Here is an 18,014-nt window from a genome sequence, read left to right on the forward strand (position 1 = left end):
CTTCGGGCAGAAGGCAGGATACACCCTGGACAGGTCGCCAGTCCGTCGCAGATGTCTAATAATGATATTGAATAATTTGCCGTCCAAAGTCACAGTATCACTAAATAACCTTTGATTTGCAGTTCACACAAAGCCAGAAAGATCTGAAAGCCCTGATTACGAACAAAGACCGCTTTCCTTTTTACTGGAGAAGATGTGTAACATCTTTTGCCTACTTGCAGTTATTAACAACAAAAGATCCAGCGTTCAGGAAATACCACACTGTTTGTCACTGCACAGAAGAAGGATCAGGGAGCTTATGAAGGTCTTTAAATGTAGAATTATCAAGGTAATGGTCTTTTCTATCATTCTGTCTGGATGTTGAAGTTGGCCATTAAAAACGTAGGACAGGAAAATATTAATGCCTTTGCAATTTGGTGTTTCAGGAGTTTAAAAAGCCTTTTAATAGTACCTTGGGCCTTGAAGCTAGACCCCGCCGGGCCATGTATCGTTGCTGTCCAAAGAAAAAGAAGTATGGCAACCTTACAGGAGAGGGTGAAAAACGCTTATGTAACGAAATTTTACTCCAAGTAGTTTTGGAGCATTCCTATTGGTCTATTCATTGTGAAAGCATAAAAGACAGCCAGTGTGCTGAAGTACACTATATTGCCAAAAGTCCTCACTCACCCATCCAAATCACTGAATTCAGGTGTTCCAGTCACTTCCATGGCCACAGGTGTATAAAGCCGAGCCCCTCGGCCTGCAGACTGCTTCTACAGACATTAGTGAAAGAATGGGTCACTCTCAGGAGCTCAGAGAATTCCAGCGTGGTGCCGTGATCGGACGCCACCTGTGCAGCAAGTCCAGTCGAGAAATTTCCTCACTACTAAATATTCCACAGTCAACTGTCAGTGGGATTATAACAAAGTGGAAGAGATTGGGAACGCCAGCAACTCAGCCACGAAGTGGTCGGCCACGTAAAATGACAGAGCGGTCAGCGGATGCTGAGGGGCATAGTGCGCAGAGGTCACCGACTTTCTGCAGAGTCAATCACTACAGACCTCCAAACTTCATGTGGCCTTCAGATCAGCTCAAGAACAGCGTAGAGAGCTTCATGGAATGGGTTTCCATGGTCGAGCAGCTGCATCCAAGCCTTACATCACCAAGCGCAATGCAAAGCGTGGAATGCAGTGGTGTAAAGTGCCACCACTGGACTCTAGAGCAGTGGAGACGTGTTCTCTGGAGTGACCAAGCATGCTTCTCTAGCAATCCGATGGACAAGTCTGGGTTTGGCGGTTGCCAGGAGACGGTCCTTGTCTGACTGCATTGTGCCAAGTGTAAAGTTTGGTGGAGGGGGGATCATGGTGTGGGGGTGTTTTTCAGGAGTTGGGCTCGGCCCCTTAGTTCCAGTGAAAGGAACTCTTAAAGCTTCAGCACCAAGAGATTTTGGACAATTTCATGCTCCCGACTTTGTGGGAACAGTTTGGGGACGGCCCCTTCCTGTTCCAACATGACTGCACACCAGTGCACAAAGCAGGTCCATAAAGACACGGATGAGCTAGTTTGCTGTGGAAGAACTTGACTGGCCTGCACAGAGTCCTGACCTCAACTCCATAGAACACCTTTGGGATGAATTAGAGCGGAGACTGTGAGCCAGGCCTTCTCGTCCAACATCAGCGTCTGACCTCACAAATGTGCTTCTGGAAGAACGGTCAGAAATTCCCATAAACACTCCTAACCCTTGTGGAAAGCCTTCCCAGAAGAGTTGAAGCTGTTATAGCTGCAAAGGGTGGGCCAACATCATATTAAACCCTATGGATTAAGAATGGGACGTCACTCAAGTTCATATGTGTGTGAAGCCGGATGAGCGAATACTTTTGGCGATATAGTGTATGTAGGAAAATGTGAGTGAGTGTTGTTGGTTATGATTAATCACCAACTAATAATGGTCACTTATCAGTCAAAAGAATTTGCCAAAATTCACGTCCCTATCCGAAGACGCTATCTATACGGTCACCAGTCGCTTCTAATATGTCACATTACAATATAGCACATCTCAAACCGTTAAAAATGGCAGTGAAAGGAGAACGTGTAGAATACTAACATCAGCCAGAGTTATCACGTCACTTCTCTACCCAGAGCTCTTGTAGGTTCAGCAGGGGCTTCACCTCTATTCCCACCTATCGCTTATGTAAGTCTCTTCTTATTTTTTTGACGGAATGTTTTGAGTGTTCTGTTTGGAGCTCTGTTCTCCCAAGAACAAAACAGCCTACATATCAGAATTGAGTTTGAAGTATTTGTCTAGATGTGAGGCAGTTAGACACATCAGAATGGAGGGTCAATTCATGTCACATCACTTGAAGTGGGGAAGTTTTGACACCACCTGTCATAGATTTTTGGATTGAGGCTGTGGAGGGCAGAAGGACAAATCTCTGATGCTGTTTGAGCATTTTTATTTGTGAATCTGTTCATTAGATCAATAGATTGAAATGGGTACCAGCTGAAGTTAGCCCTGTCAATGTCAGATTTTTCCTTCAAATGTCGTTTGAGGACAGTTTCTTTATTATTATATTACTTAAAAGTGGACTGACATTCCTTGATGCATTTATTCATCATCACTGTCATTTCACAACCTGTGTTTTTTTTTCCCCAGTTTTATTTGAAAATGCCTGCCACCAACAGAAACGGTCCTAAATGATTTGGAATGAAATCTCAGGGCATTAACATACGTTGAAGTAAACAATGTTTTTTCCTCCATTTTGACTAAACACTATATAGACAAAAGTATGTGGACACCTGACCATCACACCTGTGTGCTCTTGTTGGACATCCCAGTCCAAACCATGGCCATTAATATGGAGGTGTCCCCTTTGTGGTTATAACAGGCTCTACTCTTTTCGGAAGGCTTTCCACAAGATTCTGGAGTGTGTTTGTTCAACGGTCCAATTAATCCCAAAGGTGTTCAGTGGGGATGAGGACAGGGCACTGTGCAGGTCATTGGAGCTCCTTCACATCAAAACCATCAAACCATGTGTTTTTGGAGCTTGACCTGTCATACTGGAACAGGAAAGGTCTATCCTCAAACTGTTGTCACGAAGTTGGAATCATAAGATTGTCAAAAACGCCTTTGTATGCTGTAGCATTAACATTACCCTTTACTGGAAATAAGGGGCCCAAACCCTGAAAAGCATCCCTGGACCATTATTAGAATTTTCAATCATTTCTCACTGTGTTATTACACCTCTGCATTTAACCCATCCGTGCAGTGAAATACCCACATACATGCACACTAGGGGCAGTCAGTGAACACACTTGCCCAGAGCAGCGGGCAGCCCTATCCATGGCACCTGGGGAGCAATTGGGGGTTAGGTGTCTTGCTCAAGGGCACTTAAGTCATGGATTGTCAGCCAAGGGCATCGAACCGGCAACCTTCCGGTCACAGGGCTGGTTCCCTAACCTCCAGCCCACGATTATCCCTCCTCCGCCAAACTTTTCTGTTGTTCTCTTGCCGTCCGTAGTGTAACACTGTGTCACATCACATAGCATAGCATGTTATACAAAGTGCAGCTATACCACACAGAAAGTATCACAGTGACTGGCTAGTAACATTAGATGAAGTAACCGACTGTTAGTATTTGCCTGATTATCTAAAAGATGTTAAGCCACATGTCATCTACCATTGATTTCTGTAGTCTGGTTTTGGGTTTAATTGAATGCAGTAATAACAAAAAGAGGTGCTTAAGAAATTGATCTGTGCTGGAGGTCTGCAAGCGCATCAATGCCAAATGTCGGTGGCAGTGTCTACACCTTGAACAATGGATGTTGGATTTTTTGATGCTGCTCGATGCTTCTGGTTGTGGGTTAGGTGTAGGATTAGATCTAAATTTTGGGTTAAATTGAGTGGAATCTATTATTATTGTTATTATTATTGCGACTTAATGTTCAGATGCATTTAATAGATGGTTGAACGTTGAAGTGGGTAGGGACCTGCTAAGTAGGACAAAAATAAAACGTTACCCAAAATCGTTCTGTTTTCTGCAAATACAGTGATTGACACTAAGTGACTACTTATAATGTTTCTAACAAGGAACCCAGGACCACATTATTCCTTTATATAACACATCCCCACACGCCTTCCATGCCATTTCTTTGTGCTTTCCTGGGTTGAACTCCAGCAAGATGATGATATGGAATGGAACTGAAATGACAGTCCACTCTTTTCAGGTTGGACTCATCAACTTCTTACATCGTGTTCCTCCAGCAGCCGTGGGCTTTAAGTTCCATTACATTTTGACATCATTGCCCTTGATAAGTGTTCATTTATACTTAAAGAAAATGGATGTCATTTGAAAGATTGATGCTGTGAGTGAAGAACCCCACGTAGGCCGTCTGAAAATAGGCCCCGAGCCGCGGCCATGCTTTTTCACAGAGGCTCTTTTTCACGGAGAGCGTTGCTCTGTTAAAGTGGATAATGTGAGTCCAGGGTGAGATTGCCTTTAATTGAGGCCCCAACCAAGGCAATAAAAAGTCTATCTCCAGCCAAAGGCATGAGATTCAGAGCCCTGAGCTAAGAAAGGTTGAGCTGCATGTTAATGTATCTCGTTGTGCTCCTGTATCTTCAACCCTGCATGTTCCTCAGGGCTACATATTATGTACGTTTGCCTGTGGCGAGAGATGGCAGTGAGCTGCGGCTGATCTCTGTGTTTATTCTTTTTTTTTATGTTTCAGGTTGTCTGGGACGAATATTCCTGTGCCCATAGTCAGCAACAAAAACTGGCTGCGGCTCCACTTCGTCACCGATAACGGGCATCGACACAAAGGCTTTAGTGCTCAGTATCAAGGTAAAGTTTTTGGTTATTGGAGCTTGGTTTGTAGTGTAGCTGAATAATGCAGATGTTCATAAAGGGTAACACTTTTACAGCCCCCATAAGTTCTGGAGTAATAGTGTGGTCAGTACAAACATACTCGTGCTATTCATCCGATTCCAAAGCGACATATTTTTACAACCGTGAGGCTCCTAGGAACCAATCACAATCCAATTGGAAGAGGAGGTCTTAGAGTTTCTAACTTTCTCTGGATGATGACTCTCTTCAGTCTGAGAGGAGCTGAGACCCCTGAGCCGATAGCGTTCTGCGTTCTCCACGTCAATCAGAGTGAGTCCGTCAGAACTGTGCGGTGTGATTTTGATCAGCAGTGAAGCTCCAGCAGCTCAGAGCGTTCGGCGCTGGTTCCACAGCACTGGATGATCTCCGAAATCCCACTGAAAGAGCCGTGAGAGCGGCGACGCCCGACACGCTCAGTCCACTCTGGGATGAGTTTGACTGTGGCGTTGATGTCCGTACAGCTGGAGGAGGTTCAGACTGAGACCTTTACATAATAAACTTCATGCTCAGTTAAACCATTTACACATAAATCACTTTGAATTTGGATGAATCGTTTAGAATCACCCTGTATTACACAATTAAGCAGGAAAGTGATTTGGAAACACCTCCGAGCAGAAGGTAGATTGTATGATGTAAAATGATGGTCCACGATGCACAGATGGCAGTAAATGGTAAGAATCCGGTAAAACAGTATTATAGTGAGATACATATACAAAGTCCAGAAAAGTTGAGATGGTATGTAGAAAGCTACTAAACACAGAGAGCAGTGATTAGTAAATTCTGTTGGACGTGTATTACAATGAAAACAGAATTTCAGCAGTGATAAAATGACTGGTCAAATTCTTCCATCTAAATTCTTTCCACATCCTGGACTTAGAAATCACTGCTTTCTGTTTTTATCTGCGTTTTACCTGGTGTTTTACCTGGTGTTGTACCTGGTGTTTTACCTGGTGTTTTACCTGGTGTTTTACCTGGTGTACTGCCTACAGATTCCCAATTCCCTTTTATGGAATTAGGTTTGTACAGCCCGGATTCTGTTCTGTTTATAGGTAATAGACAGATACATAAGACTCTTTGTACTTTATGTACCTTTTTACATTAAGCACTAAAATTACGTGGCACCGTAGAGTTGGTATCACATGCTTTCTTAGTTAATAGCTAGAACCTGTTACCTTTTTAAATGTTAGTCTTTTAGTTATTTATCTTTTCTCTCTGAGATCCACTTAGAACATTTTGTGTTGTTTTAAATTACATATCAAAATAATCTCTTCACAAGACTATTTTTCAACCTCTTTTTATCCCTTAAAATTAAACTGCCTGTTTTTCTTGGCAATAATGGGTTTAATGTAAAAAAGTTACCCTCACCCTTTCTTAGTAAAAAAGAAAAAAGTTGATATTTCTAAATACAGGGCCGTGTGAAAGTCTTAGGCAGCCAAGACTCATTTTCAGAATCTATTTATTTGTGTAGTTTGTGTTTATTTGCTGAGAAAAGTCTTAATATTTGAATAAACAACATTTATAGAATATTAATAAATAATGATTATATATAATAAATTGTGATTCTTGTTACTTTTTATAGTTTTTCTGTTTATTTGAATTATGAATACGACCATATTCTAATGTATATTGTGATAAAACTCACTGCTGAGGTCAACTGTTAAAAAATTTGCATAGACGCCTAAAACTTTCACACAGTGCTGTAATACTTGCTGGAAATATTTGTGAGTTAACGAGCTTAAAACTGTTTGGTATACTGTTATTAATTACAGTCTGTGCCTTTAAGGCTGATATATGTAAAGGAGCTGATTGGCTGCCCTGTATTGTGCCTCATCAAAAGCAGTCTGAGCTGAAACACTGAGTGGGCGGAGCTAAACTGCTCTTGATTGTGCATGCGGAAATATGTAAATGCACTGTTTTTGTGAGGTCACAAAATGAATTCTAACTGTTGTTATAGCTTAATTTCCATGTATAGACTTTATGGATGATGTACTGAATGATCATTTTTGAAACTTTACCAATATTTGCACCATATATATATAAAAAATATGCCCTTTCATACATATTGGTTCATTTATAATGTAGTTATACGACATATTGGCTTATTGAAGCTTTGTATGATAACAGTATTGTACTAAAAACGATACATTGTGCAGCTCTGCTTAGCTTTTAGCATCGCTGTTAGCTCTCTAATGCTAATGAACTGCCTAAGGTGTAGAAACACATGGTTACTGCAGTGAGGGCTTTCAATTTATGACACTTTCCTCTATTTCATGCCATTATATCTGTCAATTAAGGTTATTAGCTGCCAGTGCTTTAATCAACTAACACGTAGAGAAAGTTAGGATATGTTGGGAAAGTTCCGATATTACAGGAATCTTTAATTGCCTCCTTTATCTTAATCAGCAGGTCATTATTTTCACATTAAAGAAGTTAATTTGATTTTTGCCCATTTATGAAATAAGGATGACCTGTCAAAGTTGTAGTAAAACAGGGTCGATCGCGCTGCAGAAGCTATTTGTTAATAATTAATATACGGTATCAGGAGGTTATGAAACCAATTTTTGCTGCCTGTGTGTAGGAGAGAAGCCTCTGAACTCTTGCAAAAATAAGGAACGCCATCACGAGAAGAATCTTTATATGTAATTTAATGGCCATGTGGGCCACAATGGCTCGTTTAGAGCTGCATGTGAGATCGTAATTAATCAGTTGTCATCGTTTAATGAGAGTCCCTGATCACTGTTTATCACGGCTCCTGCATCAGCCTTTCAGACGTCCTGACGCCTTCCTGTCTTTTGTCATGAAGAAATGATGAAAGCGGAAACGCTGGCACAGCCTTGCTCGTCACGCCAGCACAAACTCTGTAGCCCTGACATCCGTTTTCAGAGAACGTTTGTCAAACACAAGGCTGGTCACTTTATTTGAAACCCCCCAAAGCTAATAACACCCATCAGATTGGTAGGATCCTAATAAACCTGATAAACAGCACTGAGCGAAAGTCTTAGGCACCCAACACACATTTTCAAAATCTATTTATTTGTGTAGTTTGTATATATAAATATAATATATAGTGATTTTCTGGATGTTGGTGTGTGTGTTTACCCATCTCCAAGCTGCTCCTCGAGGAAGCCCAGTATTATATGTAGTTAAAAAGCAGCTCCTGGTTTGACCAATCAGTGCTCAGTAAATTGAGCTCATGATGTAATTGATGATATTAACGAGTCTCTGTGGCGGCTGTGAAGGCGTCCAGGAAAAATATGGACCCGAGAAATTCTTGTTACTTTTAATTGTTTTTCTGTTTATTCTTTATTTTATTCTACTGTATATGGTGATAAACTCCCTGCTGAGGTCAACTGGTTAAACATTTTAGATGTATATTCTTTGCCAAACACGTTTAAATAAGACATTTCTGCAAATAACTACTAATTCACTGCTAATGAAACAGTGCTAAACAGTGCTGAATGTGAAAGTCAGACAGATGTGTTAACCTGAGATAACAGCTGGGACTGAACTGGTCTTGTATACTTTTTATCACCACGCCTGGGTTTTATTCGGCGCCAGATACATTAGCATCGGTAATCACAGTGTACATTCGAATAAAGTCGTATTCATAATTCAAATAAACAGAAAAGCTATAAAGCGTAACAATATATGGGGGAACAGCATGATCCCATTTGGATTTTGGATTTTGTCACCCAACCCCGGATAATTTTCAGTCAGTGTCCGTTGAGCTGACGGAAAACAAACGACCGCCTTTAAAAAAGCTAGAATCTGTTGCAGATGGCACTTTTTCAAAAGTAGGACCGTTACATGTTACATAATCTCAGAACATACTCTGAGGTACGAACCTGGCTCAGCTTTACCCAAAACTTTCCAAAGATTCCACACAGGAACCTGAAACTAACGGTGTTGTTGGTCAGAACCAATGGGATTCCGCTGCATTCAATCCCTCGGTGAATGCATTGCATCAGATTCAGCCATCTTTGCGGATTAGGAGCTGGAATTGAGACTGTGAAATCCCAGGCCTCCTGACCGAAAGATCGTTAGCCATGTAACACGCCGCTCTCCATGTCTCGAAAGGGGAAGATTCTGTCCTTGTCCAGCTGCTTCCTCTCGCTCATATTTTCTCAGGCCTGCTACAAATGGAGCCAGCAGAGATTGATCCCAGGATTGTAAGCTATTCTCTGGGAGACTTGCTCCGTCTGCTTTCATTTCATTTCTCTTTTTTTCCCTCCCCGAACAGTGAAACGGTCTGGAGATTTTAAATCAAGAGGAGTGAAGCTATTGCCTGGGAAAGACAACACAAGTAAATTTTCAATAAGTAAGTCCACCGTTCCTTTGCATGTTGTTAAAGAGCTCATTTATATTGAAGAAGCGAGTTACAAAGACGGGACTTTCACAAGGTCAGCGCCGTGGTTTAGGAAAACCTAGCTGCTTCCTGATGCTGAGATGCCTCGGCCTCTTCTGCTTGGACCCTTTTCGTTTTACAGTTGTTTTTTACAACCTGTTTAGCAGTAAACATGCATCGACTGACGGACATAGACTGCATGGAAAACACAGCATACAATATAAATGCTGTTGAGACGACTATAAAAACCAGCAGCAACACATAGAAGTCTTTATTAATGACCACGTAAAGTTAGAAATTGGCTAAATAAAAGTCAGTTACTAGTTAAGGCACACAAACTCTTCTGATAACTCCTTATCTTTTGTATTGGATTTGGCACCAATGTTGTGAAACCGCCTTCTTCAGGCTTCCAAACGCTCTATTGTTCAGTGAAAAAGCCTCCTGGGGGTATTTCACAAGGCAGGAAGCTATTAGTGGACTCTTTTTATCCAATAAGAGCAAAGCTTAGGTATATTCCTATTGGACAGTCACTTTTGGCATACATTATCTAGCTTCTTAAGGATTCTTACTTTGTAAAATGTTCTCTTGATCATCAGCAACGCCTCTCAGCAGTTTCCAAAACTGGAGTTAAAAAAGATTCTAAAAATATAGTAAAAAAAAACAAAAAGATACTAAAAGGTTGTGAAACGTCACTGCGACATCTAGTAGACCACCAACAATGTCCATATCAGATAAACAGCACGAAAAGCTTTCATCTCTGAGAGAGAGCGGAAATCAAGCTGCTTCAGATCTGAAAATGTCCACTCAGGAGTTTCTGGCCATCCTTCCACTGTGAGGAGACGCCTCGGCGCTGTGGGTCTGAAAGGATCAAGAAGCCCTTAGTGTGAAGAACAGTGGACTGTGTCCGGAAGGTCGCCGGTTCGATCCCCTCGGCTGACAGTCCGTGACTGAAGTGCCCTTGAGCAAGGCACCTAACCCCCAACTGCTCCCCGGGCACTGCGGATAGGGCTGCCCACCGCTCCGGGCAAGTGTGCTCACTGCCCCCTAGTGTGTGGTTTTTCACTGCACGGATGGGTTAAATGCGGAGGTCTAATTCCACAGTGTGCAAACACAGATGGCTGATGGTTCTAAATAAATACTAAAATGTAAAAGAGCACAATTAAATCATATAATACGACAAACTACGTTATACCTGACTGTGTTGACTTCACTCCCAACCTCCCAACCTGCGCAACATTGACTTTATTCCAGTTAACATTAGGCTGCTGACTATAGCTAAACTCCTTGGGTACTTGTCATGAGATCCTGCCTTCAGTCATGCAGGTAATTCCCAAAGACAAGCTCTCTAAAGAAAAAACGGCTCCACTAAACAACTGACACTTTAATGGAAAAATGAGCTTAACAACCTAATAAGGATGTATAAATAAGCAAGACACTACAAAGGAGGACCTAGCTCCCCGTGTGGGTAGGGTGACCCTCCCTCTCCAGTACTACTCAGTGGGATGCCTGTCAACATGGGCGTCTGTTGGCTGACACAACAGAATTAGCAGTTGGCGTCATTGGACAGCGTTTTTTTTTTTAAAAAAAGTTTAAATTTAGCTTAGTAGGTCAAGGACTAAATTTGGAAGGAAATTGGGTAAAAGTAAAAGACTGAGCAGCTTTCTTACTGCAGAATGAGCCAAAATATGATGTCCACTCTTTATAAGTAAACAGTGTTAACAAAGCATGAAATCATTTCATGCCATGCTAATGATTATTGACTACTGCATCTAGAACCTCATAAGTTTGAGCCGGGCATTCTAATTGCCCTTGATCCCACTTCACTGTGGCAGGGTCACCACTTTGTTCTTGTAGGATGACAGAGCATCGCCTTTAATGGAGAGAAAATGAGCACGGGGAGGGACACAGTCCACCACGCTGGTCTGGGTACAGATTTGGGCCGCACGTTATTGACTAATCACTGTCATTGACGATGATTCTTATTCTCTACCAGTTTTAAGTGCATGCTTGCGTGGCTCCCATGTAATAAGGTATTGAGCACAATGATTCATTTTCAAGCCAACAGTGTAGCACTTCAAATGCGTAATTACTACAGGATAGAATTTTTATTACCCTCAATTTCACAGTGACTGCCTCGCACATTCTGAATGATGAATTATGAGTGAATTATTGGGCTCAGCCTAGTCTTACGCAGTGCCCCAATATGCCAGCAAACACCCCTGTGTAAATCAATGGGGTCTTTCATTTACCAACGCAAGATCACCGCCACCGAACCGACAGCAAGTAAGCCTGGCTTACAGTCATTTCCCATGCGTTTGTAGAGTGAGTATCAATTTCAACTTTTGTTTTGATTGAGTTCAGAATGCAGAGGGATAGTGAAGCATTAAACCACCAGAGACCAAGGTTTTACCACGTGTAAAGGGGGTTGTTAGGCACAATGCAAAGCAGGGTAAAACTCTTAAAACTTGAAATCGCTGGGTTTGAATCGGAAACTGTTTTGAAATGCTTATTGCAGTAAATAATTTCATGTATTATTAATGAACGAATGCAGTTCATTGACAAAAGTCTACAGTTCCCAAGCATCTTAACGATAAAAGATTGTTCCATTAACAGCACAGTTGTTTTTAATAACCATCCATCCATCCATCCATCCATCATCTTCTGCTTCTCCGGGGTTCGGATCGCGGGGGCAGCATCCTAAGCAATGAGGCCCAGACCTCCCTTTCCCCAGCCACTTCCACTAGCTCTCCAAGGGGGATTCCGAGGCGCTCCTAGGCCAGCTGGGCGATATAGTCACGTCAGCGTGTCCTGGGTCTTCCCCGGGGTCTCCTCCCGGGCGGACTTGCCTGTGACACCTAACCAGATGACACCTAACCAGATGCCCGAACCACCTCAGCTGGCTCCTCCCGACGTGAAGAAGCAGCGGCTCTACTCCGAGTCCCTCCCGGATGACCGAACTTCTCACCCCATCTCTAAGGGAGAGTCCAGACACCCTGCGGAGGAAACTCATTTCGGCCGCTTGTATTCGCGATCTCGTTCTTTCGGTCATTACCCAAAGCTCATGACCATAGGTGAGGGTGGGAACGTAGATCGACCAGTAAATCGAGAGCCTTGCCTTATGGCTCAGCTCTTTCTTTACCACAACAGACCGGTAAAGAGCCCGCATCACTGCTGACCCAGCACCAATCCGCCTGTCAGTCTCCCGCTCCCTTGTACCATCACTCGTGAACAAGACCCCGAGATACTTAAACTCCTCCACTTGAGGCAAGAGCTCATCCCCGACCCAGAGAGGGCTCTCCACCCTTTCCCGCCTGTGTTTTTAATAACTTAATGCTTTAATACAGTTGATTGTGTGCAGTCTAGGGGTGGGAATCTCTCGGCACCTCACAATTTATCGATGCATCTTTTTTTGCTATACAAGATTTCTTTTTTCTCACTGTGTGATGTCTTGGTACTTTTAAAGCAAAGTATCTGCAATGATCCATAATGAATTTACTTCCAATATCTTTTATTAATACGTCAAATGGAAGTGATGTGGTGAGTGAACTGGAAGATTCATTCACTGCTCTTGTTTGGAGCACATGAGACGCTGCTGCCGCTCATCTGTGATAAAATGCGCCGTTACGGTGAAATAAGATCCTGTGGCGCTTCACTTCCACACTTCATTTCTGCAATTCCAGGTTCCGCCTTTTATGTTCCGTCAGCATTACATTATGAATGAAAACTTCGAAAATCGCTTTTTGGTATTTGTGAATCGATTCAGAATCGTTCAGGTGCACATCGCGATGCATCTAAGAATCGGGTTTTGCCCCACCCCTAGTGCAGTCATTTGTATGAGCGCTGAGTTATAAAAAAGGAAAAATTCCAAAATCTGATAGGCTGAGCCACTTTCAGAGTCACTGGATATATAAACAACTGCGCAAAAGCCACAGAGTCATTTAATTTCCAGTCAGGATGACAATTAAGTATAAAAGAATTCTAAAAAAGCTGAAAACATATGAAACAGAAAATTACACGTGAGCTTCAACCGCTAAATTTTAAATGGGATCTATCCAGTATTTAGTGTTTCCAGTATTGGCCTTTATTACAGCTTCCATTCTTTTCAGGAGACTTGATTTCAGGGATATTTTTCCACATCTCCAAAGTTCAGTCTTAGAAGTTGGTTTGGTTTTCTGCTTCACCCAGTGACAGTGATTCCAATTACAAACCACGTCCATAAAATCTTACCCACTTATCAGATGTTCTTTTTTGCCTGTTTCCCTTTTATCAATAAAAGTTTCTCGCTCGGCTACATTGAAAATTGAGGGGTTGCCCTCAATGTACTTCCGAGTCAAAATAAAGGTTGATTGATTGATTGACAACACATCCTTTCAGACCCATAGTGCTGAGTTGTCTCACAGTGGAAGGATGGACAGAAACATCTGTGGATTTTTTCAGATCTACCGCAAATCTCTCAAAGATGAAAGCTTTTCGTGCTGTTTATCTGGTGTGGACAGTCCTGGAGGTATCCCAGGTCTTGCAGTCACATTTTCTGATCTTGTAGTCCTTTTTTGAACTCCAGACTTGGAAACCTGAGAAATAATGAGAAATCATTTCTATATAACTGTACCATGCTTTTGCTATCACAATAACTGTGAGTTCTAAGGCTTAAGAAATACATCAGCCTAAAAGACTAATGTTCCTAACAGGCAAGCTGGAGAATATTCTCACAACCTTTTTTTGAACCGGTGAAGTGTCAGGTGACTGATTAAAACGTCTGACAGATTAAACCACTCGCCTTGACTTACTACTAGTAGACAGTTCAATGGCTTGGATGACTGAAAAGCCTTCACAGACATGTTAGTCTGATGAGAAACGTGCTCAGAGTTGAAGTCTTTAAACTAAATTGAGTGCCAGTCCTTTCAAGATACAACCCACAAGTAAAGCTGCCACAGTTTTTCCTTTTATAAAAATCTAGTAGGTACTTTACAGCTTTTCAATTGTTCATATATATGAGTACATTTATATGAGGCTTCAGAGGTTCATCCTCTCAAAACCTTTTTCATACTAAAGCTTATTATTCATGTGGCTGCTGTCGGAACAAAAAAAAAATCAATTTTTTGTCATTTTTCAGTTTTTGACATCATTTGAAAAAACCTGTTGTGCTTTACGTCATACATACATTTCATGATGAATGGACCAAAAGAAATGGATGGATATGACCTGGAAAAAATTCTGGTTCCATTGACTTACATTAAAAGTAAAGTAAGTTTTTACCTTCTCCTGTAAAGTTACCATTTTGGAGATACGAGATTTTGTTCCGACAACAGCGACATACAACTATGGGGACTTAAGTGCAAACTGACTAAGCTGTTCTTAATAAAAAATATGTAACAGAACATTGGGCGTGCCGGCAGTCCCTGGCATTTAAGGGGTTAAATTTGATGAAAAAAAGCTATACAGCCATGCCTATTTGCCTCAAACAGTGGTGCTAGATTAAAATGTTCTGGTTTAAAAAGACTAAGAAAATTTTCTGATGATTGAAGATGGGAACAGCTTTTGGAATTTTTCTTTAATTTGTTTTATTTTTAAGACAGAAGGAAGCCAGATACCTAACATTGCTGCTAGCAACCAGACTATAGTGCCTGTATTTATTAGCCTCTACACTGGCGCATCTTTTTCCGTGTGGTGTTCCCAAAGGTTGTCTAGTGTATTTGCACAATGCATGCTGGATATTGTAGTGAGAGAACCTTAATGGACGAAAATACAAAATCGTAAACTGTGTCAAACCCATGAGGTGCTACACAGTACTACACAACATACAAGTAACACATTGGAAGCTAGTTTTATGGGAAATCTCTGCCACACCCCCGTCTTCATCGAGCCTGATATCAGAGTGAGTGTTAGTACATCGATGAGAGCAAAATTACAGGGGACAATAAGTTCAAGCAAGCTAAGTGGACCGTTTCTTCTCTACATGGCTTTGTGTAGCAGCTTTCCTAATCCAGATATCCAATCACTTAAACGCCAGTGGACTGCCCAGTTATAGCACGGAGTGAAAATCCAATTAAGGTGTAGCAGACGAAGAACGTGGAGGATTACGTGAGAAAAATGAAAATAATGGAATGAGGTAACTTGAGGAAATCAGAAACTTCTGCTTTAAAAAATTGCCTAAAGTGAAATCGACAAGTCTTTTTCTGAAGAGATGTTTAAAAATGTAATTGTGAGCACGTAACTTGCTGCTGCCCACCTCTCCACACAGAACGTAAAGTATCTGTGGGCAGCATGGAAATATTCCACTGTGCCCACACTGTTGCTCAGCTGTAGGGCGGTAATGGTTGTGCACTAGCTTACAGCTGTGCTTCATATCTGATCCGGCAGTGAACGAAGGGGGTGTGAAGCAAGTGTCCAACTACTGTCCAGACCCTGGGGAGCCAGAGAACGGCAGGCGCATGGGCTCTGATTTCAGGTAAACCCTGGGTGTGTTTGTGTTTGTTCATCACGTATAGTTTAGCAGAGAGGTTCGCGTGTGTATTCATGCGGAAATTTTGGTATTTGATCATCATGACTGCAGAATCTGCTAAAAATAAATGCACTCATTTTTAGCATCCTCTTCTGCAGGCCTCCCAGTGACCATTCCGGTAGTGGAATATAAATAGACTGTTCCTATTTTTAATGAATGTAATCAAATAAAATACTTTTCCCTATAACTCTGTTATCAGACCAACTGAGACACTATTGGCTCTGTGTGTGTGTCATGTTGTGACTCTATGTTGAGCTGCTAGGGAGCAATGAAGGGGGGCAGTTGTGGGCTGGAGGTTAGGGACCTGGCCCTGTGACCGGAAGGTCGCCGGTTTGATCCCCAGTGCTGACAATCCATGACTGAGTTGTCCTCGTGCAAGACACCTAACCCCCAACTGCTCCCCGGGCGCCGTGGATAGGGCTGCCCACTGCTCCGGGCAAGTGTGCTCACTGCCCCCTAGTGTGTGTGTGTATTCACTAGTGTGTATGTGGTGTTTCACTTCACGGATGGGTTAAATGCGGAGGTGGAATTTTCCCGTTTGTGGGATTAGAAAAGTATCACTTAAAGCTGCACAACCTCAGCTTTCCTATCCTAAAAAATAATAACTGCAAGTTTTATTAGTGTTGAAATGCTGGCTCACCTGTGAAGTGAAGACCTTCAAAGACCTTCAGAACTGGCAGAAACGCCATTTATGGCTACTTTGAAAAGGGGTTAATTATGCTTTTATAAAAATTAACAGTAAAAAAAGTATTTAGTTAAGATTATACATTAAAAGAAATTCAGAATAGTTCATTTGCTTTGATAAAAGTATAACATCCCCTTATCTATGGTTCTTTCTAAAACCTATCAGTGTTAATTAGCCTGAGCTACAGGAGCCTGAACCTAGAGCTGTTGGCACTGAAATATTAAGCCAGCCCCAACGGAGATGAATCATAACTTTTTTTTTGTTATCAGATAAAAAATGATACCCTGTTGGCTTCTGTGTATTAGCCATGTAGGCGTATACAGCACTGTTCAATGATTATTGTCACGCCTGCTACCGGTTCGCATACGGATCAGAACTCCACTTCCCAGACTCCTTAGCACAGTCACATGACTCCAGATCTATCATCCTCCTGTCAGAGATCCCGATCGCCGGAATACTAACTCTACACAGCTGTGTTGTTTGTCATATGACTAACCTAGATGGTATTTAAGCCTGGGCTTTAGAAGTATTTTAGAAGTATTTAGAAGTATTTTCCAGTATTTTCCAGTATTTTCCTGCATTTTCCTGCATTTTCCTGCCTTACTGAGCGGATTTCCCCTGTTCTGATTCTGTGTTTGTTCTGACTTTCTGCCTGATCACTTTTGACCCTGATTTCTGGACTTCTCTTTTGGTACCGTTGTTTGGTTTTCTGGATTTATGGTTTTTGACTTTTGGCTTGTTTCATGGCCTCTGCCTCGCCTTCCCCTCATCTGTTATCATTGCCTTTATTGTTCTGCTGTGTATCCTGGACTTGACCCCTGCTTACTCTCTACGATTATCCCAGTAAAGCTTCCTTAGATTCTTAACCGCGACGTCTGCTTTCTGATCACATGTCACAGTTATGACAGGTTAAGGAACTTAATTGGATTTGCCAAGACAAGGTAGCACATTTCTTTACAGCCTTGAGGCTGAGGCTGAAGTATTCAGCAGCAAAACAGTTGTTACATTAGTCCACTTAGTGCCCACATAAGCAACGTTGGCTCATAAAATGCTGTATTCAGTGATTATCTGGTAAACACTTGAAGCAGACTGCAACAAAATGCGATTTCTGATCAATGTAAAATCTCACTAAAATGACTAAATTGTCTAAAATTACTGATTGTCATCTGTTCGCCCGATCAGGATGAGGTTAACGTCCTCAGTCGCTCACTGATTCTGCTTGTTTTCTAATCTCCTTGCAACCTGAAAGCATCGGCGCAATGGTCGGGTTCACCTGCGACGGAGACCATGTCCTGCAGGGCTCCAAGAGCATCACTTGCCAGAGAGTGGCGGAAGTGTTCGCAGCCTGGAGTGACCACAGGCCTGTGTGTAAAGGTGAGACGGCCAGTTTCAGTGCACTTTCAGGACAGGCCAATGCTGCAGATCTGCTCACTGATGTACTGTAATGTACTTTAATCCAATCTAATCGATGGGATTGATACAGAGGGGATACTGCCAGCTTGTTGGGTTGTGGGGAACGGTCCATATTTGCTTCGTTGGCTTCAAGCTCCTTAGTATTTCTGGGAAATCTGGCTCGTCACATGTTTGTTGTTTGATCAGAGCGGCAGCATGGCTTTGGGA

The 18,014-nt window shown here is 42.1% G+C and overlaps 1 protein-coding gene across 3 annotated transcripts in view; it reads left to right on the top strand.

Annotated features, from left to right (window-relative positions):
• csmd3a (CUB and Sushi multiple domains 3a) overlaps window positions 1-18,014 on the top strand; it is a 534,059-nt gene that overhangs the window by 167,705 nt on the left and 348,340 nt on the right. For all 3 annotated transcript variants that reach the window (XM_037534188.1, XM_037534189.1, XM_037534190.1), the window contains exons 6-9: window positions 4,708-4,820; window positions 9,103-9,180; window positions 15,568-15,655; window positions 17,644-17,768. In XM_037534188.1, the coding sequence (XP_037390085.1) occupies window positions 4,708-4,820; window positions 9,103-9,180; window positions 15,568-15,655; window positions 17,644-17,768 (404 nt within the window). The remainder of the gene's footprint in view (window positions 1-4,707; window positions 4,821-9,102; window positions 9,181-15,567; window positions 15,656-17,643; window positions 17,769-18,014) is intronic.

The sequence above is a fragment of the Pygocentrus nattereri genome, chromosome 24 (assembly GCF_015220715.1).
Source record: "Pygocentrus nattereri isolate fPygNat1 chromosome 24, fPygNat1.pri, whole genome shotgun sequence".
Classification (NCBI taxonomy): domain Eukaryota; kingdom Metazoa; phylum Chordata; class Actinopteri; order Characiformes; family Serrasalmidae; genus Pygocentrus; species Pygocentrus nattereri.